The sequence below is a fragment of the Candoia aspera genome, chromosome 7 (genome assembly GCF_035149785.1).
Source record: "Candoia aspera isolate rCanAsp1 chromosome 7, rCanAsp1.hap2, whole genome shotgun sequence".
In the NCBI taxonomy this organism is placed as follows: domain Eukaryota; kingdom Metazoa; phylum Chordata; class Lepidosauria; order Squamata; family Boidae; genus Candoia; species Candoia aspera.
In genome coordinates this window covers 30,782-57,533 of record NC_086159.1, presented here as the reverse complement: position 1 = coordinate 57,533, position 26,752 = coordinate 30,782, and the positions used below count along the sequence as shown (strand labels likewise).

At 44.3% G+C, this 26,752-nt stretch overlaps 1 protein-coding gene across 1 annotated transcript; it reads left to right on the top strand.

Annotated features, from left to right (window-relative positions):
- Nucleotides 1-418: 418 nt before the first annotated feature.
- Nucleotides 419-26,752, top strand: GCNA (germ cell nuclear acidic peptidase). The gene is made up of 9 exons (XM_063308707.1): nt 419-466; nt 1,507-2,207; nt 6,303-6,366; nt 11,848-12,316; nt 13,065-13,224; nt 15,054-15,195; nt 15,777-15,915; nt 20,356-20,560; nt 26,288-26,752. The coding sequence occupies exons 1-9, from the start codon at nt 419-421 to the stop codon at nt 26,520-26,522; spliced, it is 2,163 nt and encodes a 720-aa protein (XP_063164777.1). The 3' UTR covers nt 26,523-26,752.

Here is a 26,752-nt window from a genome sequence, read left to right as displayed (position 1 = left end):
AGGTTGATAAATCAGGGCATGGGGCCAAATTCCCTCTGAGACTTGTTCTGCCCATAAACTCCCTTGAGGGTCTGAACAATAAGACAAATTTGACCATCTGGAAAATATGCCTGGCTGGTGAAGGGAAGGGTCAGATGGAACAGAAGGGAGGGTTGGTGTCCTCAGAGTGCTAGGCAGAAGTGTCTCTGACTGCAGAGCTTGTACCCGGGTCCAAGGGCCATGGGCACTTTGCTGGCTAAGGGCCTTCTGAGAACAATCATAAGGCAAAGTGGATGGAAACTGAGTCAGCAGTTTCCTGCATCAACAGGGAGATTTTACAGGCAGGCTTGCCTGACAGGGGACACAGGAGGTGGCTCCCACCTGGGTTGACTCACCTGGAGGTTTCTCCCAAATCCCATGATGCCACTGTCCAGCGGCAATGATCCGGAGCCCGCTCACCCAGGAGGATTTCCACTGGCTGTTTGGAGTACTGACTGGGTTTTCAGCCATTGCCTTTCTCCCACCAGTCATGCCCCTGGCTGCTGCTTTTACTTCCCAAAGACAATTAGGAGCTGGTTTTTTCTTGCAATGTTCTGCAGGCAGGAAGAGAACTCTGCCCCCAAAGGGGGAAGGGGGGTTGCAGCACTGGGAGAATTGCTTCTCCTCTCCTGGATGCAGACTTCTTGCCTATGCTGTCCTTCCTTCCATAAACCCTGATTGACAGGTATAAACTTGGCTGTGCCATCGCCCATCAGTTCCCTTCCCCAATTCTCAGAAGTGTCACACTGCTAAGTGATTGATTGCCAGTCCTTCCTTTCGGGAATGCCGGGGCCCTCTGAACTCTTTCTTGGAAATAATGATGGGCGCCAAGGCCAAGCACTTGGAAGTGTTCCCACCCACCCAGTGAAAGAAGGCAGGGAGAAGTTGGGGGGGGGAGCATTCTTTACTCAGGTTGCATCTCCTATAGCATCCCTTTGGCAAGCCCCTCCCAGCAGGAGTTTTGCATGAATCGCCACAGCCTATTCTCAAAACTGCAAAGAGGCCTGCTAGTCCCAAAGGTGCCAGATGGTGAAGGGGTGAAGGCACTTGGACTTGTGGAGGCTCCCTTGGGCCAGCCCCTTACTCATCCCAAGCTGCTTGCAGGTTGGCTGTGAAAAGAAATGGGAGAGTACACAATGCATGCCTTCTTGAGCCCCTGAAGGAAAGGCAATATAAATCTAATCAATCAATCGATCGATCAATCACATACCCCAATGTGAATTTATTTTCAAGAGGGACTCAGTTGCATGTACCAAGATGCTTTGGGCTGCAAACAATTACTGTAGTAATGGGATGGTCTGGGCTGATCTGGTGCAAGATGCAATCCCAGCATGCAGACTTATTTTTGAGCCCTGTTTTAGCTGGAACCTGCACAGAAAAAGTAGTGAAAAGGCAGATTCGGATACCATGCATCGTGACTGATGGGTTTCTAAATTACCCTATTTTATTGAAGAAGCCCTTGTACTTTTCACGCACGTTGCTCCTTAGACAAGCAAGTTTGTCAGTTGTTGTGCAAGCCTGACACGGCCACAGTTTGGTCTTCTGAAGACAAAATTCCTTGACGAAACGGCTCCTGGTTCCCAGCAATCCAACCGGATTCCGAAGCAGAAGCCGCAGGGTTTGGCGAAAGCGAAGCCAGACAAGAGGAACAGGCGCCGTGACCCGCGCCCATTGGAGGTGGGCGTGGATTCCCCCTCGTCTGCCCCACGTCGTGCCCCCCCGCCCTCGCGGGGTGCCCAGCTCCACTTTCTGCGCCCCGCAACGCCTCTCCCTCCCCGCCGCCGCCTGGGGGCTTCCGGCGCTGCGCGCTCGGGCGTCCGGAGGCGTCTGCGCCTGGTGTCCGCGCGGACGCCCCCCTGGAAAGCGCACCCCCAGCCTCCGCCCGCGCGCCCTCCGGCGGCCCCAGGGCCTCCTCGCCGAAGAGCTGCGCCCGCTTCGGACTCTGCCCACCGGCGGCGGAGGGCGGGCCCCGCGGCAGGGAGGACGGGCGGCCCTCCTCGCAGAACGAAGGAACTCCTCGCCGGCCGGCCGCCCCTCTCTATGGTCCGGGCCGCGCGTCGCGTCATCATCGCGCGCCGAGGCGGGAACTTCGACGGGCGGCGCGGGCCCTTCGGTTCCAGACCGCGGAGCCCCTCTCTCGGCGCGCCGCCGGCGGGTTCGGCCTGGAGGGCGATGGCCCGGCGCGGAGGGTGAGCGCGTCTCCGGGTCTGGCGCGGGGTCTCAGGCCCCGCCTTCGGCTGGGAGACGCTGCGCTTTCGCGGTCGGGCGGCGACTCGGAGCGGTCCTTTTGCCTGGCGGAGGGTAACGCCGTCCTTTCGAGGGCTGGCAACGGCGAACCGTCTCGGGGTGATCTGTGGACACGCAAAACGGGGGTTGGGGGGCACGCGCGCGCTGCAGGCTGCCCCTTCTGTTCTAGGCATGTGTGGGGTGCGTGGGTGTGTGTGTATTTTGCACCGCAGGGAGGTTCGAACGGACGTGCTCGCTCAGGGTTTGAACCGTTTAGTTTCCCATTGACTTTATTAGGGCGCAGCCTATTTTGCGTTACAGTACTTGCATTTTAAACTGTATGGATGCTCCTGGAAGTGCATTTTTTCTTACAACTGCAGATTTTGTTTCTGGCTGCACATTTAATTACAATTTTAAAAGACAGCATTAGAGAACAAGGTTTGCCATTTCGGGTTATGCTGGTGACCGAGCAGGCTGCTCGTCCAAGATACGTAAGCCTAACCTTGGACACTGACAGATTTATCCCCTTTTTTTTTTTGGTGACTAGTAATATAGCCCTCATACTCTTTGTTTTACAGCTCATCATCTTCAGGCAGTGATGATGAATTTGAAACATGTAAGTACTGTAAAAGATAACCTGCAGAAATATAGAAGTACTTTTTTTGGTATAAGACTTTGACCTCTGTTTGCCTGTTTTTCTTTCTGCTATTCACTTCTGAAGATCCTTATAACACAGTTCTTTGTATTCCAAGCTCTTAATGAAAAGCTGATTTTTCTTCTGTTGGTTATCTGGAACACTTGTTCTTAAATACTTAAGTTGTTTTTGTTAATATTATTTGGGGACGCTAAAAGAAAACAGTAGAAACTGCTGAGAAACTGGATAGCAACTTTTAAATAAATGAATAGGATTCTGTGTATCCTTTGTCAATCAGTAACTGCATTTTGCTCTGTGTGACTAAGGTCTTTTCTTGCCCTACCTGGACCTTGTATGGTCTGAGCAGCCTCCCTGTGGCATTCTGCAGCACCTGCAGCTTTGATTAACCTCAAAAGTAGTCACTTGCACATAAGGAATCTAATATTGAAGTTGCCAGTGCGGGAGTTGAGGTACTTGCAGACCAGTTAGATCTGGAAAAAAACACTCTGTGCCCCAAAAGCAATTTTCCGTCATCTCTTGCTAAGCATACCAAGTGCCTGCGATGACATAGAAGACGCTTTAGAGCTTATGACTTGGATATGACTCTTCTCCTTTTCCTATGTAAGACATCAAGTCGTGCTTGGGGAAGCAGGGAGAATGTGCCATTTAATTGCTGGAAGGCACTTATTAAAGGATATGAAGGATAGATTATATTTGAGAGAACAAACAGGAATTTGGCAGGGGAGTTCAACTGAGGAGCAGGACAAGGCAGAAGAGAGGATAAAGAAGAGGCACCAATGGTTAGTGTTGCCAAGGAGGGGGACAAACATTTGACATTGACACCATCTATGCAGCCAGTTGCTCCCAATATTCTTTCCTCTCCTGGTCCATGCCTTCAAAAAGAAGGAGTGAAGAAAACACCACCTGCTATGCTGTACTTCATTCTCCTGCCCATCACTTGTAGCCACTTGCAGTGGCTTCAAGGCAGAAGATCTGTATATTTGCTTAAGCTATGTGCCGATTACATGGCTGAAAGAAAAACTAAGACTTTCCTATCATTGAGTTATATGTGAAGGGATAATGGTTAGCTGTCCTTATAAGCCTTAGAAGTTGTTCAGTTATATCTTTGATCTAAGCTCCTGATAGGAAGCACATTTCTATGCCTGAGGGCTGGAAGATGACCAATATGAAACCAATTTTTAAAAGTGATCTGGGGTAGATCTAGAAAATTATAGGCTGCTCACTATAATGTCTGTTCTAGGCAAAAGATTGAGCAATTTAGATGGCCCCAACTCTGTTAGCCTTTCAAGGCCTGGCATTTGGGTCGGGGGGTAGACGAGCTCCGCTACTATTGATGGTGAATGGGGTTGGCAACTTATCCTTGGGTATCGGGCACTTATATTTGCTGGGTTTCTCTATTTTAATCTTGTAAGCCACCCAGAGTCACCCGTGTGAGATGGGTGGCTATATAAATCATATAAATAAATAAATTGAGAGAAATAATCAAAAAATAAGCATAACTTGGAACAAGCCTTGTTTAATGAAAATCAGGGAGTGTCATGGAAAGTACATCCTTTTTGTCACGAATCTTTTAGAGGTTTTTGAGAGTTTTAAGAGGCCTATGTATAGAGGTGTCCCTGTTTTACAGCTGAATTTTCAGAAACTCTTCAACAAAGATGCTCCTCAAAGACTCTTGCATTAGGACCCATACCTATTCTTTTTAATTTCTTCATACATGATTTTGACTTGGGGTAAGCAGTGAGCTGGGTAGGTTTGCAAATGAACCTAAGCAAAAATAATTGTGAAGAACTCCAGAAGCTTCTGTTTAAAGTGGGTGGATAGTCAGTGAAAAAAACAAATGCAGTTCATGTAGACAAGCATAAGATGAGTCACTGTGGTGAGAGGGGCAGTCATATAAATCTAAATAAAAAGTAATTGACATTGTGGCAACCCTCCCACCCCCCACCAACTTCACATATGTGTACCAATGTTATTTCCATATTGGGGCAGCATAGCTCCAAATATCATTTGCTGGGAGACAAAAATGAGAGAGGGGAAGGCTTCCACTTCCTGCTTGTGAGCACTCCAAAGTCATTTGATTAGCCACTGTGAGGAACAGAATGCTAGACAAGACCTTGGCCTGATCCAGCATGACTGTTCTTATGTTCTTATGACTTAGAAATACTTTTTTGGGGGAATTCCCTCTGAACTCTATTGGCAAACTTTTGCTTGCTCTTCCTTTCATTCATTCAGTGTGCTGAAATGTTTCAAGTTAATTTTCACCTTTTAACCCACTGCTGATTCCATTTATTTGTTCGCAGCATTCATAGGTATATCTGGATTAAATGAAAAGAAGAATATAAGGAAGACAGCAGCTACATTTTGTTAACTTCTTGCTCCAGTTTCATGGAGATTATAATAGGGGCAGGGTGATGGGACTGCAGTGTATCTTTATGGCTGTCATGCTCCCAGATCAAATGTTCCCAGAACATCTGATCCGACTCGCATGCATGAATGGAATCAACACTTGTGAGTCAGTAGAAGTGGGTTAAGACTTGCGAGTCAGTAGAAGTGGGAGGGGGGACAAGCCAGGAGTGTGAAAGCATCTTGTCTGGACTATCTCTGGCACCCAAGGTCAAACTGCCGAGTCGGTGGAGACATCCGCATGGAGCTGAACTGACTGGCATGAAAAGGGGGGCTGCATACCGAAGAAGGGGGAAGGGGTTGAATTCATTGGACTGTTTAACTTGGGGAAAGCGTGGGAACTTCTGTTCACAACTTTTTCTCTGTACTGCACACTACAATCCATTAAAGAGATTTCTACGTAATATGTATAATCGGATTTAATGGTAAACGAGTAGGCAGTCATCACAATGGCAGAATGTGTTACATGCTCCCACTGGTGGAGATAATTTCAAGGACACTCTAGCCATCTGTGTATCCTGCCCTCCACCTTAGCTGCTGTCCTCCTTGAACCTTGCCAACAGCATAATTTTCTCTGGGTCATCTTCCTCTTGCATTGCATACCTCGGTGTATATAATGTGCATGTTGTGCATCCATTCAGCCATTGTGTGATCTAGAAGCTTTCTTAACATATCTAGTCTTTGCCTTAAATGTCTGAAGGGAAACACTCTCCTCCCTCTCTGTTTTTGCTGCTATGTACACATCTTGCCCTCAGTGTTTTCAGCCATCCATGACCCTGGTTGCTTCTCTTTTCCCACTGTCTGCAAGTTAAAAATGGCTAGCCTAGCATAACCTTCCCAAGGGCAAGTCAAATGGCCTCCCATTAGGTTTGAAAGATCCTAAAAGGGAAGTGAATTCTTAATTAAATCTAATTTGTTTTCTAGTTGTCCCTTTGGAGACATTAGGACTGTAATGCTTTAAGGAGGCTAACTTTTTTTTTCCTACTATGGTTTCCTTTAGTTTTGTCTCGAATGAGGACCCCCAAACCTGCTTCGTGTTGCACACCAAGGACAAGAAACAGCAGGTATGTTTGAAATCTTGTACTTTACATTGATTTGGGTTTTCTGAAACATTCAGTTTTAAGTAATTAAGATCTGATTTGACAAAGGTGTGTGATTAATGTTTAGAAAACAAACTAAAAAAGAGCCATGCTAATTTCTATATAAATATTTTGCAGTTATGTGTAATAATTCTGTAATGTATTTATTCATTTATTTTATTTAGCAAATTTATATAGCTGCCCATCTCATAAACGTGACTCTGAGTGGTGTACACCAAAAACAAACAGTTAAAAACAAATATAAACAACTGTTAAAAGACAAACACAAATAGAACCAAAACTGTGGGAGAATGGACAATATCCTAAACACATACAACCATCTCGTAGGCTCCCTGTGATCTCATGGGATCCCCAACGTTGCTGGAAAAACCATGTTTTAAGGGCTTTCTGGAAGGCTGGTAAGGACAGGGCTAATTTCACCTCAGGGGGAATAATGTTCCAGAGGGTGGGTGCCACGGCAGAAAAGGCCTGCCTCCTGGGTCCCATCAGATGGAACTCCTTAGCAGACAGGACCCATAACATACCTGTCTTGCCAAACCTGATGGGACAGGTAGATGTAGTAGGGAAGAGGCGGTCCCTCAGGTAGCCTGGTCCCATGCCATGTAGGGCTTTAAAGGTGAAAACCAGCACCTTGAATTGAACCCAGAAGCAAACTGGCAGCCAATATTATAGAACTAACATTAGTCATAATATTCTGAATGCAAGCTATTTCTAGATCTTTTAGGGCTTGTATTCTGCTATGTGTGTGTGTCTGTGTTGCAGATTTTGCACTGAAGCCATTTTGTCAGTAGTCAGCATTACATGGTAGACCAGACTAAGAAACCAATGCCATATAGGCCAGGACTACTTTTATTATAACAGCTTTAGTAACAGAATCTTGCAGGTCTGAATGAGTTTCCCCTGTCCCTCACTTATCTTTGTGTGAACTAGGGAGGGACTTGTGTGAGATGTTTTCTCACGCTACTTTCTTGGCCCGGGCTCAAGCCCTGCTTATCTGACCATTGCCTTGGTAGCAGCTCTTCCTCCTGTCCTTCCAGACCATTCCCTATGCCCTCTACATCAGTTTATTTAGGATCCAAATCTGTCACAGATAGTCTCTTTAAGTTTATTGTCAGTTAAAGACTTTTGTCTTTAAGACCAGATCAAAGTTTATCTTACATTCATTAAACCTTTACAACTTCAGTTAGAAGTGGGAATCGTACATGTTTTGCCAGTTTAGATAGGGAATTATCTTGTGAAGGGGTCCTTTGCAAGTATGCAAATTCTTTGAAATTAAATTAAATCCTTTGCAAAAACTGTAAATTCATATGATTTCCCCAGTGCTAATTTTTAAAGGGGAGAGAAGGAGAGAAGATGGGTGGTGAAGGGGGAAAAGAATAGGGGAAAATGACACAAAAAAGTAAAATGAAAAGATGTTGGAGTCTGAGGGCTGTCGTTGTAGCCCATCCAGGGAAGGGGTTAGAGTGGTGTGTGTTTGTGTGTGTGTGCATTATAAGGTATCTCTTTGGGGTAGGTAATACTGAGCAGGACTTCCTTTTAAGAAAGGCAAGATTTATACCCCTGTAAAATATGCAACAGAAGGAGGAATGATCAGAAGAACAGGGAAGTGAGGAGGAGGAAAGGAGGCTGCAGTGGCACCCTGCCTAGGAAGAATGTCCTCTCTTAGCTTGCTTGTGATTTTTGAGTCCTCTGCAGCAGTGACTAGGGGGAGGGCTGGGTGAGAGGAAACAGTGACTCAGCTGGTACTCATCTAATCTAGGTACTTACTGGTCAAGAAGTAGCTGGGTTTGCTTTGGCTGAGCATGTGGAGTTCTGTGGGATTCACTCAGGGAGAAGCATATATAAGAAGGGGCCATTCTGCGATTCTAGCTGCATGTCTCATCTTTTGAATTAGTAAGTGTTCCAAGAAGTTTTCTTTTCTTCAAGCTTCAGAAGCAGCCGTTAAAGAAGTTAAAGGTAAAGATTCAAATAACCTAACTCTAAAAAATCAGTATTTTCCAGATTTCCGGAAATGCAGAAACACTGTCTCTAGTCTTCCTATGTTCCTTGTTCCAAAAACCAAGATGCCAGGGATGCCGCTTAGTAGATGATTCTGTGCTCAGGAAATGGGTTTTGGTCCATTAGATGAATTCCTTGATCAGGAGCACCGTAAAATGTCATGAAGTAATAGGAAACCTTCTGTGTTCTCCAAAATGCCCTCTTAGCTGCGTTTTAAACAAAAAGAAAAAATGGTGAGTTAGGTTAGAGAAAGAGAGAGCAGCCATACCTGCAAGCACTGTAGATCTGGATGTAGTGCTAGCACAAATCTTTAGCCGAATATTTTATCTATCTATCTGTCTGTCTGTCTGTCTGTCTGTCTGTCTGTCTACCTATCTACCTATCTATCTATCTATCTATCTATCTATCTATCTATCTATCTATCTATCTATCTATCATCTATATCTATCTATCTATCTATCTATCTATCTATCATCTATCTATCTATCTATCTATCTATCTATCTATCTATCTATCTATCTATCATCTATCTATCTATCTATCATCTATATCTATCTATCTATCTATCTATCTATCTATCTACCTACCTACCTACCTACCTACCTCTATCTATCTATCTATCTATCTATCTATCTATCTATCTATCTATCTATCTATCATCTATATCTATCTATCTATCTATCTATCTATCTATCTATCATCTATCTATCTATCTATCTATCTATCTATCTATCATCTATCTATCTATCTATCATCTATATCTATCTATCTATCTATCTATCTATCTATCTATCTATCTATCATCTATCTATCTATCTATCTATCTATCTATCTATCATCTATCTATCTATCTATCATCTATATCTATCTATCTATCTATCTATCTATCTACCTACCTACCTACCTACCTACCTCTATCTATCTATCTATCTATCTATCTATCTATCTATCTATCTATCTATCTATCTATCTATCTATCTATCATCTATATCTATCTATCTATCTATCTATCATCTATCTATCTATCATCTATATCTATCTATCTATCTATCTATCTATCTATCTATCTATCTATCATCTATCTATCTATCTATCTATCTATCTATCTATCTACCTACCTACCTACCTATCTATCTATCTATCTATCTATCATCTATATCTATATCTATCTATCTATCTATCTATCTAATTTATCCCCGCCCATCTCCCGTCGGAGGCCTCTGGGCGGTTTACAACAAGTGATTAAAACCATCACAATAATCAGACGCTAAAAAGCTGTTAATATAAAGCGTCTCCCACTTGAAGCAGCGACTGGCGTTTGCTCTCGGTCGTCATCTTGGATCAATATTTAACGTTTGGTACTCCTCTAGCATTGTCACCTGTCCTCAGTGCTCTGTGCATGTTGCATCTTTGCAAGGGTAGCCTTGCCAGCATTATTCACTTCCACGTTGCCAAGCAGAGCTCAGAGGGCAGCGGCTTCCCGTGGCTGCTTGAGAAGTTCATGGAAAGGATGTGTTTTGAATGGGAGACTTCCTGCTTCACCCTTGAGCAACTTTTTTGTATCTCCCACATTTCTCTCAAATGGCATCCAAGAGATGTGGCTGTAGTAAAAGGCAAAAAATAAAGTCCCTTCGAGCTGGATTCCTGATGGCTTCATGGAAAGATCCATGCAATTTTCCTGAGAGCAATACAGGAGTGGTTTGCCATGGTCTTGAGCTCTGAGACTCCCTGGTAATCTCCCACCCAAGGACCAGCCGGGTCTGATTCTTCTGAACGTTTTGAGATCAGTCAGGGCTGGTAGTAGAAAATGAAATTACATTAAATACATAACCATAGAACCAATTAAGAGCAACAACCTATTGGAGACAGTGCAGCATTTTTATCACCACCATAACAAGGCCAGTTGTATTTCAAGAACTCTGTTGGTTGGGCTGATTCTGATTTTTCAGGTGAGGTCAAAACAAAGGATTTTGCCAGGGGTTGGTGGGGAGATCTTTTACAGTCTTCCACGTAAAGTGTTTCTTTTGGGCCATCGCCCTGCATGATGAGCCTTGGGATGGAGGGTTGTTGGGAAGTTTTACTGAGTTGCCAATAGTGGCCAAATGGGCTGTTAATTTCAGATTTAATATGTAAACCTTTGTTAAAAAGGTTAAAGTGAAACTTTGCTTGCTTTTGTAAATTTAATTTCAGTATGAGCTACATACTTTTAACAATGGTAAAAAAAAGTCAGGCAGATATTAATTTAATCTCTTAAAGCAGAGGAGGGGAGAACACCCTATTTCTTGTCCTGTGAAAGAGGGGGGACTGGCTTCTCATGAACACCAAGAGGCGATGGGGCAGCCAGAGGGGCGCCAGGAGAAAGGCTGAGTGGGCGTGTTTGGGTTTGGCCCAGGGATGTGAATGCCTGGGGGAGTCAGCAGTTCTGAAAAGATGAGGGCCTCCCACAAGTACTGGGCTACGGGGTCTGCTAACTTCCCAAGGAGATGGAAGGTACAGTCCAACACCCTGAGGAACATTGGATGGAAGGGGTGGGTATGGTTGAGCTTTTAAAAATCTTTACTTGCTTTCAGAGTTTTATTCTAATTTTTTCTCATCTCTCCGTTTGAACAGTTCAAAAGAGAATTTTTTCAGCTCTCTCAAAAACAAGCATGGATCTGTCACAAAAGGCAAGCAAGTCAAAAAGCTTGGGGAGCAAGGCTTGGGAAAGTTTATCTGCTCTTTCTCTCCCCGGAGTCCTAAAGGGAGGCAGTGCTGGGTCAGTGGTACACTGGAACAAGACAAGCTCCTTTTGTGGGTCAGTCGGGAATGCTGACTCAAGACTAGAATTTTGAAATGGTGTTTTTTATGCCTACCCCATTATTCTGACTAATGTTGGATGGCACTCTTGTAGTCCTGCTAAGGGGGTCACAGTCCTTCAGTTAAACGCCCTGGGAGCTATGCAAAGCCCCCTCCCTCTCCCCTCCCTGCCCTCCCCACCCCCAGTGATCTTACCTGGTCCAAGGGGCTTCAGGCTCTTCTCTGACATCTGTCAATGTGGGATGGGTAGCAGAGGGAGAGTTGTGCAACACCGCATGTCTTCTGAGGAAAAGGTGCCAGCAGAGTCTCCTTGGTCTTTGGCTGTTGCTGTAAGTTTGAAATAAATGAGTCTGCGTGAACATGGACTAATTTTGTGTAAAGTCTATGCCCAGCTAGGTCATGATGCCAAGCTAACCTTGGCTAATGTCATAAAACAGATCAGGGATAATGCATGCATGAGACACCGCCAGGAAATGCAAAGTTGTAGGCTAGACAGGGGAGTTGAGAAAACACCCTAGGAGAAGGGAGGGGCTGGCCATTTCTGCATGGCTGGCAAGAAGACTATATGGATGTGTCCAGGAAGTCACTAAGTTGAGCAGTGCTCCAGGGAAACTCTACTTTTACCTTATGAATGCGCCCAATTTGGCTTAGAAGACACAGGTTCTGAGCAGGTTTAATTGCATTGCAGATCCAAGACCGATCTACCCGGCAAAGGCCCTTGGTATCACCGGAAAGGTGGCTGCTTGCTCTGCTGGGTCTGTTTTCACTTCACTCACATGCAACGACGCCAACAGCAACGATGATTCCATCTTTGTCCAAGGCCCCACCAGGAATCCATCCCAGCTCAGGGAGACAGGCCGTCGCCAGAGGGCTTGGAGCTGCCTGCCTCTTGCCTCCCCTCAGAGTGGCTGTGCTGCTTCCTGGGAGGGGCCAGATCCTTTCCTCCTGGAGAGCAAGAAGAGCTCTGGGGAAGGCATTGCCCAGGGCCAGCTGCATAGCTCAAGCGGGTGCTTAGTTCTGGAGAGCTCTGATGAGGAGATGAATAGTCTTATTGTTCTCATGAAGCAAAGGATGCTGTTTCCTGAAGACAAGAGGGCCGGGATCCAGCAAAGCCCCTGTGGTAAGAGAGGGCCCTTTTCTGGTCTAATTCTGGTGCTCTTTGCTGCTTGGAGGGTCTGTGGCTGTGCTTGGATATGCTCTCTTGAACAGTTGGGTTGCAAACATAAGGACCGTGGTGCTTTATGTTGAGATGGTGCTTAATGTACATATTTAGTTCCTTTTCCTGGACTCACATGGGAGCACGTGGGCCCAAGAAAATACATGTCTGAGTTAAGGAGGAGTATGAGTGTGGGTGGGAGACCGTAATTGGTACATTGGAATAAAGGTTCTTAGTGGTGGGAATATTGGTAGGGAAGATGTGTGTGGCAGTTGTCTTTCTGCTTCCAGTAACAGGCTGAAGTAAAGCTGTTTCTGCAGAGTTTCAAGGAGAGCAATTCACAGAGGAGGAAGGCGCAAACCCAGCCCTGCTTTGTGTCGGCTCCTGGGTTCCTAGCCCTTCCCACACTTGGGGCATTTTGCAAATGATGACCAAGGGCCGGCTTTGTTACAGTGCCTGTTGATTTGTGCAGGCTGTTACAACTGGTCTTTTGGTCATGCTGTGTGAGCAAGGCTGCTTGTATACTCCGCTTTTGCTCTCCTTACTTGTGGTTTGGGAGCGAAAGAGCTTTCTGGAGTTACTTAATTATGAAGCCAAGGTGGCACTTTGCCTTGTGGTCAAGTTGTCCCGAGTGGCTGCTTCCATTTGGTAGGCCGAGGCTGGTCAGTGTGATCTGCAGCTCTGTGCTGAGCATCCTGTGTGTGACTTACAGCGGAGAGAAACCTCGGGCCTTCTCAAGCTCCAGCTGTGAAGAGGGAGGGCAGCCTTCTGTCAGCGTCCAGAATCCTTGCTCCTGGGACACCATGTTCTCCGGGGACTTCTAAGAACAAGGTGCTCTCGGACATTACTCAGTCCCCCTGGATGCAAATGAGGTGAGTCTCTCCTGCTTCTACACTATTACTTCGAGTGTTAGAGTGGCTGACCAATTGTTCACCCACCTATTAGGAGAAACTTCTTCACAGCGAGAGCTGCTCACCAGTAGAGAAAACTTGCAAAGTGGCTTGATGACTTTGCTGAAAGCTTTTAACAGATTAGACAGCTGTTGGTTGTTGTTGCTGTAATGTAGCACTGTTTGGGCTTGGATCCTTCCAGGTATGTTTGTTTGTTTGTTTATCAAATTTATATGCTGCTGAATTGTAATTGATTCATGGTGGCTAATAACAAAATAGAACATTGCATTACCAACAGATCAAAATAAACAAACTACAACAAATAAAACACAATATGAACTAATTTCTGAATTAAATAAATAGGGTTTCAGATAGCACTCAGTTGTTCCCCAAAGGTGTTCCTAAGCGAATAGTCTTCACTATCCTCTGGAAAGCCATCATGGAGGGGGCTAGCATCATTTCTAAAGAGAGTAGGAGAATCATGATAGAAAAACAGCATATTTTGGCTTCTGCTTCTCCGGAAAATGTGGGTCTGTGAGCAGCTTCCTGGAGGGCGGTCTTGAGGGAGCCTAGGAGCCAAGACATATGGAAGGCGCTAGTGACATTATCTCTTTCTTTCTAAATCTCCGTATTTCATTTGTACTACCTAACATTTCCTTCAGCTTCCTTGACATATTAAGCGAGTAGAGCAGTTTGGTGTAGTGGTTTGGTGTAGTAGTTAAGGCATCAAGCTAGAAACCGGGAAACCATGAGTTCTAGTTCTGCCTTAGGTACAAAGCCAGCTGGGTGACTGTGGGTCAGTCACTCTCAGCCCGAGGACGGAGGCAGTGGCAAGCCACCTCCAAAAAACCTTGCCAAGAAAAATGCAGGGACTTGTCCAGGCAGTCACCAGGAGTCAACACTGACTTGAAGGTGCGTGCGTACACACACACACACACAAAAGAACAGTACAGTGTTTACAGGAGGCAGTGTCTTTAATATCTGAGTTTTGGCCTGGTGTTTCTGTTGCAATATATAATGTTTGGGATAGAGAGAGAGACAGAGATTAATGATGAAGGAAATAGAACATGTGTCTGTGTGTACTGTGGTTAGACGTAGGCTAATTATCATTTGTTTGAGGAGATCTGGGGCTTCTTCAGAGTGCCTGCTTAGGCAAACATGGGTGGATCTTGAAAGTTGCTCAACCATGCCTAGTTCTTCAGGAGCTTATTATTTGTAATGATTGCCTATTCCAATAAAAGGAGTCTCATCAGTAATTGCTAGAGAAAACTAATTTATTGAATGAATAGTATGCAAAGTACGAAGAAAGCTGAGAATGAGCAAAAGCGCGCCAATTACAAACTTAAAAAGCCTTGCTCCCGTTGCGAACCCTCCCCTCAGGCTAGCATAGCAACCACCCACCCCAGATGCTAGCAACCGTTAGAATCGGCCTGAGAAAGTAACCTTGAACAGCAGAGATAACCCAAACATACATTCCAGAAGATCACAAGTCAGCACAAAGGAAATTTACCAGCGTGGCCAGGCAGGCACGCAACTGCAGATATGACATGTGAAACGTTACGAGGAACCATAAACATCGGAACGGGAACATGACATTATTTTATTTTTGTTGCCATTTTTAACATGCTTTTCAGGATTAAACCTAGATGGAAGTAGAATTGTGGGTGGAAAGATCACAAAAATGTTTTCTGAGGGTTCATTTTAAGGCAAGTGTGACAGTATCCTGCCTCCACAATGAAGAGAAATGGGTGTTGTGTGCCTTGAACAGCCGGGCTGTTCCTTCAGCTTTCTATTGACTTCTTTCTTCCCAGGAGACCATGCCATGTGCAGGGCTGCTTCTTACAGGAGCTGTCAGACCCAGAATCCCAACTAGCAAAGCATTTCCAGAGTAAAAAAGAAGAGCTGGCCCAAAAGCTGTATTCCTTTTACAACTGTTCTGTCTTTGAGGAAAAGGTAGTGTATTTAGGTTTATGGGTGTAGCTAAATTTAGCAAAGGGTCCACATTGTTTGGCTCAGCTTCCCAAAACCTTTGTTTCCTTTTCACAACTGTTTCTTCTCCTAAACTTGGTGTTCTCTGCCAAGAACTTGAAGAAGAAGAAGCATGTGTTCTGGTGCTGGGCTTTCGCAGAAGGCAGATGCAGCACCTGCTGCACAAGACCAGCCAGGCTTAGAAGAAATTATCTCTCTTTCTCCTCCAGAAGAGAGAGGTGGGAAGAGTTGGCACATCCATGCTGGCCATTTGGACAGTAGTGCAGACAGAACTGTTTGCTCCTAGTGGGTGGCTGGATGGGAGCTCAGTGCCAAGCAGCAACTGGAAATTCTGCCTTGAACTTGCCTTTGGAGTCATACATCAGCCTTGGTCAGGTGTAGGTGTCTGCTGCTTGCCTCTCAACCCTATTTCTGCATCAAAGAATGTGAAGCTTTTGGAGCAAAAGACGTGTGTAGTGAGGGCTTTACAAAAGTAGAAAAACTGAAGCTAACTGTTGTAGCCTTGCACCTTCCTTGGTCTCTTTGTGTTCTGTCATTTCTCTCAGCTGCCAGGGAGAATGGAAATTATCTGGAATAAGAAGATGCAGAAAACAGCAGGGTGTTGTGTAACTGGCCAGCTGAAGGATCCAGAGAGACAGCGCTATGCCAAGATAATGCTCTCAGAAAAAGTCTGTGATTCTGCAGGTAAGCACCCTTGTTTCTCTGGCTAGACCTGCTGTGGTCACAGATTACATGGATGCAAAGGCAAACCCTCTTCTAGCACGCTGTGGTGAAAGGGGAGAAAACACTTCCAGAGGTTCAGGTAAGAAAGAGTTAATCAGTCAGGACAGACAGTGGTAATGGAGAGAGAGCAGCAAAGCCCAGGAACTTCAGACACTGAGCAATCAGTTTGGAGCAAAAAGATTCCCTCGGTCAGATGATGTCAGGTTCACCGTTTCAATGGTGCTGTACATCGTAACGATTCGCATGCCAGAGTGTTGACGTGCGTTCCTGGCTGGGAGGGTGCTGCTGATAAACCTTGTACGGGGAGTTGTATCTGCCTATGCCATGGAGGAATGTGTTTTGGTTATCTCTTTAATGTCAAGGTCTTTTTGCCCGTTGATCAGCAGAGCTCGTTAGGAGCACCTGGGAATGTGGGATGGTAATGAATGAAGGGGTGGGTGGGACGCTGTTTGAAGTGGGGCTATTTAGTTTGACTTTAGGCACGCTTTTCTCATTCTCAGCTTTCTTTCTGTTTGCACTCTATTCTAAATAAAATCAGAACTTAAACTTTGATTTTGAGTCTGAGCATTTTATTTGGGTTCAGGCAATCATTACAGATGAGCTTGTAAAGGGGAAGGGGCCGCTTCCATGTTGCCTTTTTTCGTTTGCTTTCTCACAAAGAGATGTCTAGCTCCTGCCAGTTAAGAAACACATCCCAGTCTGGAGAAGGGTAGAGAATCAGAAAGAAGTAGCCATCTACAGAAACGTGGAACCCTAACCCTAACCCTTTTTTAATCGTACGGATGATTTGATCTGTTTCTTTGTATCTTTAGTCCTATTTTGTTCTACCTGTATTTTATGTATGTATGCTTACTAAACTAGGAAGGCTTGTTCTCTTTTCAAGCTCATGGACTAGTTAGTGCCCACTTCGGACTTAAAGGGACAGCTGTCAGGCTCTGCCTGAGACCCAATAAAAACACAGACGCTAGGGTAGGCTTTAGGTTCTGGTTTTATTTAGGACTAGAGTGCATGCCCTTAGAAAGCTGAGAGTGAGGGGAGCGCGCCGGAACGGGATTTAAATAGCCTGCGCCGGTCAGCGTTCCACCCCACTTTACCCCAGGTGCGCCCCACGAGTCCCATCAGTTCGTCCTTGCCAAGTGAGAGGTCGTCCAGCCCCCTGCGCCCCGGGCATTGCCTCGATCGCCTTCCTGTGCGGTGATGATCCATTGCCGGGCGATCAGGCTTCTAATTCCTCGAAAGCCTGGGCGCGCCCTTCTGAACCTCGCCTGTTCAGTTGTTATTCAATTTCTTGTCAGTTACCTTAATTTGTTGCTTCCTGGGTTGCCGGCCTCAGTTGTTACTTCGTTTCTTTAGACCCATTGCTGCTTTTTGTGTTTCTCTATTGCCCTTGTCTTATCAGCCAGGGACCCATATTCTTGTATTGTCATGCAAGCCGTTGCGATGTCACAAACATCGCAACGGTGATCATGACACAGCTTATTAGCAACTTCTCTCTACCCCACCAGTCTTCTGTTAGCTTTCCTTGTTTGTTGGCTTCCTGGAGTCTGGCTGCCTTATATACTTCCTATAGTGTCTGCAGCATCTTCTGCTTCTTCATCAGGAAGCAGTTGCACATATTTATTCAATGCCAGGATAATTGAGTTTCCTCGTTATTGCAACCTTTCCTTCTTTTAATACATCCTTGATCTTTTCCATTTCTAAATTACTATGAATAATTTGATTGAACATTACAATTAAAAAGACAAAAACTAATACAAACTAAAAAAATAAAAGAATAAAAAGAAAAAATAGAAAGTGCAGAAAAGAGGAAAAAATAGAAAAATAGAAAAAGAAAAAATAAGAATATAGTAAAGAAAAAGAAAAGAAATATATAAAGAAATGACCTCCCCCTTCATCACAACAAGTATAAACAATTTTAATAACTTATTACCTTCTCTTAAAATACAACAAATTATCTCTTCTTCCCATATTTCATCTCTTATCTATAAACAAATCCTTCGTTGTTCAGTCCTGGTCAGCAAAAGTTTTAAGGGTTACCAGAGATGACAACATATCTATTTTAACCTTGATCAAATAAACCAACTTTATATTCCTTCCTTTTATTTTTAGAATCTTGATCTTTAATCCCTTCAAATAATGTCCTAGACCTAGAAGTTGATTTCTTTTCATTTTTTTCTGTTTCTTCTCACAAAATTCTTCAAAACTTTAACAAGTCTCTTTTATAAATTCAATACAGGAAAGTTAACCAGGTCACTCTTTTGGTTTGTTATTTGTACATCCCTTTTAATTATTGAGGCATCAGCTGATTTCATTTGTATATCCAGTGTAACATCTTTTTTTCAATATCATTCTTGTAGCCTGTCATTTTTAAATCCACTTTCAGATCAGGCTCAGTCTTGTCTGGTAAATCTTGTTCTTCTTCCATAACATCTTTTAAACAGTCTGTCTATAATGGCAGACAGTCTTAAAATTAACTTCTGGGTCCATTGTTCACAAATATCCTTCAATATGTCCAATGTTAAAGTATTTTGCTCCATTCTGTATTAGTAAGTCAAATTTAAGTATTCTTCTCCTTTAATTGTAATCTTTAGTTCCATCTGGTTCTCTCTAGTGTCCAACCTTCAAAGTCTTATCCTATCTTTTTTTTTTAAGTATTCAAAACAACAGCATTTTCTCACAGGAAGGATTCTTATAATTAATTTCAAAATCTTATTTCAAATCCATCTGGACCCTTAGTCCATTCTAATCACCCTTTTGCTGTTTATTCCAAAAAAAGAATTTTTTAAAGTCCTTAAACTTGTACTTAAAACTTCTTTTGTTAAGAATTGAAGGAAACTCACCCAGTGCTGTAAAACTTGTTCCAAAGATTCCTAATAGCTGAAAAGCAATTAACAAGCAATTTCCAAAAGTGATTAGAAAAGGAAATATGTGAACCCACTGTCCGTAAAAGCGCTGACTGTGGTTTGAGCAAAGGTAACTATTCCCTTGTCTCCCAGAGCTCTAAACCCGCCAGAGACCATTTTCTTGCAGTCTCTCGTGAGGAGCAATTGTCTGGAGCACTTGTGGGTGATCTCAAGTCCTCTTCTTGTCCAGAGAGGAATTATGCAGAGCCGGTCATTCCACTGTGGTCATCAGCTCCACTTCAGTTCACCATTTCTTCCCGGAAGTCCTATGCATAATTTGATTGGTGGGCAATAGCATGTCTCCAGCACTAGTCTGGTTTTGGAATTGGGCTGTCCTGCGGAGGTGTGTTCCTTTTTTTAAGTTTCAGCCATGTTTTCTTTGTGTGAAATTGAAAACCATTCCTCTGATTTCTTGTAGAATGGGGAGGCAGGGAGGAGGAGTTGCAGATATACAGTTCTTATTTTAATACAATTTGGGCAATTGCAGTGTCTAAGCCATTTGGCTCTTTTATTTTATCCACTCCCCCCCCCGCCCAATATTTATAGGAGTTGGGCTTTCTGGAGGTTCTTAGCAGCAACCAGGCTCTTGTCCTTCTAAATTCAGGCAACTTCCAGCTTCCCATTCTACATTAATGGGAGCATAATGTGGCTTGATCATTTTTGGTATATGGGTACTCCTCCCTTAATGACCACAATTGAGACTGGAATTTTGGTTGCTAATTGAAGCGGTCATAAGCAAATCTGACCCAATTTTACAATCTTTTTTGTGGTGGTTGTTAAGCGAATTACCATGGGCATTAAATGAACATGTGGTCATTAAGCAAATCACCCAGTTCCTCATTGATTTTGCTTGCCAGAAGCTGGGAAGGTCAAAAATGACAATCACGTGAGTACAGGACACTCCAATGGTCATAAATGCGAACTGGTCGCCAAGCGCCCAAATCTTGATCATGTGATGGGGGGATGCTGCAACAGTTTGTAAGTATGAGGACCACTTGTAAGTCGGTTTTTTCAGCACCATTGTAAGTCCAAACCATCAGTAAACGAATGGTTGTTAAGCGAGGACTACCTGTACATTAATGGTGGCAAGAAATCAGGCCAACCTAGGAGAAATTGGCCTGCTTGGTTAAAATATCATTTCATGGATATAAACTGCAATAATATTCTCTGCCTTAGTGTATATATGAATAAAGATACTGTATTATAAGGTAGCATATGCTACATGGTGTAGATGGTTGGTTTTTCATTGTTCTTGGCTAAATGTTCAGCTTTGGCATAATGCCAAGTATTAATTGGAGCATTATAGTTAACATTTTAGACTTGGAGCAAAACTCATGGCATACAGACAAGAGAATGTGGGGTACCCATGGTGGCATTCAGCTCCCTATGCCCACCCTTAGCAGTAGCAGCCTGGCATATGAGTGCCTGCTTAGCCATCAGAAATAAGTTTCATTGATCCAGAATTCTTAATTTTTCTCTTATTTTATGTCATGCTTAGATCGACTTCGGGATACTCTCATCCATGAACTGTGTCATGCAGCTACATGGTTGATCCATGGTGTTCGAGACGGGCATGGGCGATTCTGGAATTTATATGCCAAGAGGGCTGCTATGATTCATCCAGAGCTCCCAGTGGTGTCACGGTGCCACAACTATGAGATAAAATACAAGTTTACTTATGAATGCTTACAATGCAAAAACACGTGAGTGGAGAATTTCCTTTTGCCTAGCGAGGCTGCCTTTTTCTGATGCAGACTAGAGAGTCAAACATCTTGCAATGACCTTTACTTCCACTTGGATTCTACATTGTCTGCTGTTTGGTAAACTGTTCTCCCAGTGGCTCCACTCATCTGCTTTTTTTAGATGGAGTCCATTCCAATTTGATAATGAAGAATGTGTTTGTTGTTGTTTATTTGTTCAGTCGCTTCCGACTCTTCGTGACTTCATGGACCAGCCCATGCCAGAGCTTCCTGTTGGTCGTCAACACCCCCAGCTCCCCCAGGGACGAGTCTGTCACCTCTAGAATATCATCCATCCATCTTGCCCTTGGTCGGTCCCTCTTCCTTTTGCCTTCCACTCTCCCTGGCATCAGTATCTTCTCCAGGGTGTCCTGTCTTCTCATTATGTGGCCAAAGTATTTCAGTTTTGCCTTTAATATCATTCCCTCAAGTGAACAGTCCGGCTTTATTTCCTGGAGAATGGTCTGGTTTGATCTTCTTGCAGTCCAAGGCACTCTCAGAATTTTCCTCCAACACCACAGTTCCAAAGCATCTACCTTCCTTCGCTCAGCCTTCCTTATGGTCCAGCTCTCGCAGCCATATGTTCCTACGGGAAACACCATTGCTTTAACTATGCGGACCTTTGTTGTCAGTGTGATGTCTCTGCTCTTAACTATTTTATTGAGATTTGTCATTGCTATCAGAATGTGTGCATTGTGCTTTTCTGAATTTGGGATAATTTGATCCTTTTCTTGCATATCTGGTAAAATGGTTAAAAGTGTGATAGGAGCTGAAGCGGCTTGGGACTGGAGTGCCCCAGGCTTTTGGTGCTGGGGGAATTCAACTGATCTTCCCTGGGAGGGGAGGCAACTCATACGTTCTTGGTTACCACGACAATCTGGTTTGCTCCTGGTGATCATGGGCCTTAACCACACAGGAGGCTCCACATTAGACCTGTTTTTTTTTTTAATCTTTGGAGCAGTTGAGATATGATGTCCTGTGCCAGTCAGTGCAGGACAGAAAGCCAGGCAATTGCAAATTTGAAAGGTGAAATTGTGTTGTAAATTTCTTGAAAGTAGCTGGGTAAGTAATTACACAGATCTGGAAAGTTCACAGATTTCATAACTTACCTTGAAGTCAACAAACTGCTAGCAGGAGAGAGTTGGAGACAGAGCCACGAGAGTTTTCTGCAGCAGTTCTGAGGTTGAGGACCAGAGAATTCCATGAGCTGGCTTGAGTGCCAAGCCTTTGCTTAGCCCTTTGTGGTCGTTGATGTGTTCTAACCCCTGCCAGAACCCTGCCCCTCATCTGAATCAGGTTTTACCTGCTAAGTCTTATTGACTCTGAAGCTGCCACAGGGGCCTGATTGCCTGCTGGTTCTTTGGGCTGTCTGTCTGCCTCTTTAGCCTTTGACTCAGGACTCAGACAAGACTATAACATGTGATAGGGGACATTTCTATTAGTCCTTTGTCATACTTTGATCACTCCTTGATTTCCATAGAATTTTCCAATAGCACCACTCTGTGCAAGGAGGAAAGATGATTGGCCTTTCCCAGGTGCCTAATAGATCCAGTAAGTTTCCAAAGGGCACTTCAGGAGTTTCTTGAAGCTCTGCCAGGAAATTCAATGGAGTGATTAGCTGACCACTGGGATAAGTGGTCAATAACAATGCTTGACAGGACAGCTGTTAAGCATCCTCTCTCTACTGCCAATTCAGAGTGGCTCCTTGGATTATCATGGAGCTTCGGAAATGAGGTAGGAGAAGAGATACCTAGAGAGATGCTGGTGTGACACACAGAACCAAGGGACTGAACACAGATAACTGCTTACAGTTAAGCTATGCTAGGGGTTAACTTTTTATGTAGGGGGCCCGATAGTAAATATTTTAGCTGTGGTGTCCTAGGCGAGGTTGGAGACTCTGGTAGACCCACCTCTCCTCTACCTCTGCAGGTGCAGCTGGCAGATCTGCAGGACAAGGAGTGTGGCAACCATTTGATAGGACCAGCCCACCAGCAAGGAGGCTGCTGATAGGCCACTGCACCCAAGATGCCCTGCCCCTCACCCTGGGAGCTTGGCTGAGGCTTGGGCATGGTGATCTCACCCAACTGTCCATTCTTAGCTCTTGGGCCATACAAAAACAGGCGGGCTAGATTTAGACCCTATCAGTGAGAGTAGTGAAGTGAGTTTACTTCTCTGCTCTTATATTTATAGATAGCTGCTTTTTTCCGAGTCACTTGTTCTTGAATGGGTAAGTCTGGAAAAGAAGTTCTGCTACTGGGCTATTGTGAGGAATTAGGTTAAGGTTAAGAATACCCTATAATGGCATGCGGAGGGTATTTGCCAGTTGTGGCCATTTCTAGATCTTGAGGTTTATGCGTAGTCATGAGCCCTCATCAGCTCATATCTGAGTGTAAAGCCAGGAGAAGGTAATCCTCTTGACCGTCAAATACCACCAAAACTCTTGTGTCTGTTTGTTTGTAACCTTTAACTGGGCAAAATGGTGCATCATAGGCCAACAATTTTTGAACCAAGGTACCTCAAATGGGTTAACTTGCAGAATGTGTCCAAAATCTGGGACCCATGACTCCTGTGGAATTGAAATTTAGCAATTTTATAAAACATTTTATGACATAAAAATTATCATAAAATATTTTATGACATAATATAAAAGCTCATAAAACATTTCCTGTGGTCAGCCCTGATGTTTGACTGTGCTGTATAGTTCAATATGAATGACATGGGCTATTTATTTTTTTATTATATTTTTATCACCGCCCATCTCCCCCACACAGGGGACCCTGGGCGGTTCACAGTAAAAACAATTTAAAATTCAATAAAATTATAAATAATACCAGTAATCAATAAATGTAAAATACAGTAAAATCCAAGTAAGGGCAGATCTAATTCAGCCCATAAGGGGTAAGACCAGCTGGACTAGGGAACTAACCAGCCCCAAGAATGGCTCTTTCTCTCCCCCCTCCAAGCATGGTTACAAAACCAGGTCTTCAACTGTTTTCTGAAGTCTAGCCGGTATATATAGCCAGTATTTTCAAGATATAATTATTTATCTAACATGTGCAGAGTTTTTGATGACCATTCATTGTTTATGCTGGAGATGTTAATAGTTCGCTCTCAATCACCTTGGAATCAGCCATTTCCCTCTCCTGGTTATGGGATTTAAGTTGACTTCCAGGTGAACTTTTAATTCTAAACAATCATTAGTAGATTTTTGTGTGATAGTCTTTTGGAGAATTCCTTCATACTACACTGAGCTATTGCAATTTTCTGTGGAAGGGGCTGTCCCTGAAAACTATTTGGAAGCTTCAATTGGTATAGCATGAAGTGTCCTGTGTAATGACAGGCACACTGAAATTTGTCCATTTTGTCTACCAGTTAGTTTCCATGTGCAATTCAAGGTGCTGGTTGTGACTTCATGGATTATTGTTGGATACTTACAAGACTGCCTTTTCTAGTTTTATTTATTATTTCAGGCTGCCTGACTATCAAATAAATTAAGAAAAAAAGAAGTAAATTGATTGGAAACAAAATCCTAAACAGCCCCCCCCAAAGAACTTAAGGGGCTCAGCCCCCATCCTAGCCCAGGCCTGGGGGAACAACCAGTTGTTAAGCAGTTTACAAGAAGTCAGAAGGGAGGGAGCAGCACAAATCTCTGGGGGGATATTCCACAGGGCAGGAGCCATCACTGAGAAGATATGCTTCACAGGTCCCACAAGATGACACTGCTTAACTGATGGGACCTGGAGCATGCCCACTTTAGCTGATCTTACTGGACAGGTGGAAACATATGGAGACAGGTGGGCGTTCAAGTAACCAGGCCCTATGCCATGCAGGGCTTTATGGGTGATAACCAGCCCCTTGAACTGCATCTGGAAGCTAACTGGCAACCAGTACAGCTGTGAGTTCAAGAGGACCCCCAGATTGCACACCAGCCTCACATGGGCAAGTACCACCCCATTAAAGACTGAAGATGGAGGGTCCTTGGAACCAGAGAGGTCAAACACTGCCCACCCAGTGAGATCAGGAAGATAAATGTGCTGAGGATCCCTTTGAGGGAATGCCATCTATGAGGCTCCCGGAACGATCCTTTTCAGTGACGGTCCCTCTCCTGTGAACAGTTTACCCCTGTTTATCCAGTCCTCCACCTTAATTGGCTTTTGAAGGGCCACAAAGACTTGGCTGTTTAGGAATATATTTGGGAATGTGGAGGCTTAACTTGCCTCCATGGTGATGCTATCATGGTATATTGGTTGATGTTTTATGTCTTGGATGTTTCTAACTCTGTTTTGGTACTTTGTAGGCCTAGAGCTATGGGAATTTAATGATGTAATGCTGCCCTTTTTCCTACCAGACACTGCTGAGAGTTTTCTCCAGTATGCTTTTCTTTAGCTTAGAGTTTGGAAAGCTTATGCATGTGTCTTTAGGAGAAGCAAGGTTGGGCTCTGGGCAGGAGAAGGTTTCTGGGTCAGAGCTGAGGTTTCATTGGTGGGTGGGGGTGGCTTTGTAGCCATTTGGAGATGTTTGCTCTGGGATGCCTGTTGAGCAGGTAGTGTGCTCCTTGAAGGTTTCAGCCAGGCGATAGTGCCTGCACAGGCCTGCCTAGCATCATTGTCAGCAGATGGGATTTTTTTTTCCTTCTGGCAGTATTAGTCGGTTCATTGCTATCTCATCAGGGTATAGCCTTTAAAGCAGTTCCTGTGGATATTCACAATGTGGGTGGATTCAACTGATCACCCCTGAGGAGGCAAATGAGATGTTGGAACACTTGCCCGACCAAACACACTAGATGCTCAGTGCCATCCCTGGCTAGTTAAGGCTACCCGAGGAGAGCTTGTTTCTGCCTAAGAATTTCCCTTCAGGGGAAGGACTGATTTCAGACTGGAGTAAACCATACTTCTGTTCACTTGTAACTCTATCTCTCCCCCCACCCCCCCAAACAGAGGGGTTTTTGATCGCATCCTTATTTTCCTTTCTGTTTTTAGCAGGCTTTGATCTTGCCATCACCCCACTTCTTACCACATTCACTGATTGAATTTATGTATCACAGTACAAAAGAAGTATCAGGTGTGATGTTGCAGAAGCACAAAATGTGGTAGTGGATGCAGGATTCTAGTTCCTTGTCATCTCTGGGGAATTTATAGATCATGTGGCCACCATACTTGCTGGGGCTGCTTCAGGTGTGTTAAGCTTAATGAGTGCAAAGTGATCCAGAGCCGGCCTAAGGAAGGCTGTCTAGAGCTCCCCCCACACCTAACCTCTTCACCTCTTTCTTACCCCAAAGCCTCACTGTCAGCCTTATGCTTTGTGTTCCTTGCAGTTTGACCTTTTGTAATCTCTTTGTAACCTCTGGAGAGCCAGTTTTGTGTCATGGTTAAGGCATCAGGCTAGAAACCTGGAGACCGAGTTCTAGTCCCACCTTTGGCACAAAGCCAGCCGGGTGACTGTGGGCCAGTCCTCCCTCTCAGCCATAGGAAGGAGGCAGTGCCAAACCACTTCCAAAAATCTTGCCAAGAAAACTTCAGGGACTTGTCCAAGCAATCATCAGGAGTCAACACTGACTTGAAGGCACAAGTCTTTCCTAAGGGTTTTACTTCTATAATTTTGTCTGTAAATGCATGCAGCATTCTCCTTTCCTTGGTGGGTGCTCACTTAGCAGCTTTCTGTCTTAAGGCTCCTCTTGTGTTTGGTTTTCAGAATTGGACGCCATTCCAAATCCCTGGACACGCAGCGCTTTGTCTGTGCTCTTTGCAAGGGGCAGCTTGTGCTTTGCCAGTCCAAGCTCAAAGATGGTACACCAGCTAAAGCACCACTTGCTCCATTTGCAAAATATGTGAAGGAAAACTATAGTTCCACAAAGCGCTCGCAGCAGGGCCTGAGCCACGGAGCCATAATGAAGAAACTCAGTGCAGACTTTGCCAACCACCCTTGACTATTCTAGTGAAGGACTTGTATAGCAAAGGAATCTGTTGCTGAAGAAGGAAGTTTTCTGAGGTAGAGAAGGAGGAGGCCAAGCCCAGTGGAAGATCTTCGTCATAACAGCCTTCCTTTCTTGCATGCTTTTAAATATTATTTGTATGTTTGAGCTCATTTGCTCCTAGGGCTTTGAATCAAGTTTGTGTTTCTAAGTACTAATAAACTGATCTGCTGTTATGTTTTGAA

Bases quoted from the DNA above. Each gene is read 5' to 3' on its own strand.
- GCNA (XM_063308707.1), top strand. From the start codon at position 419: ATGATCCGGAGCCCGCTCACCCAGGAGGATTTCCACTGGCTGTTTGGA. The intron at 2,208-6,302 runs GTGAGCGCGTCT...GGTTTCCTTTAG, and splicing joins GCGATGGCCCGGCGCGGAGG to TTTTGTCTCGAATGAGGACC. The intron at 20,561-26,287 runs GTGAGTGGAGAA...TTTGGTTTTCAG, and splicing joins TGCTTACAATGCAAAAACAC to AATTGGACGCCATTCCAAAT.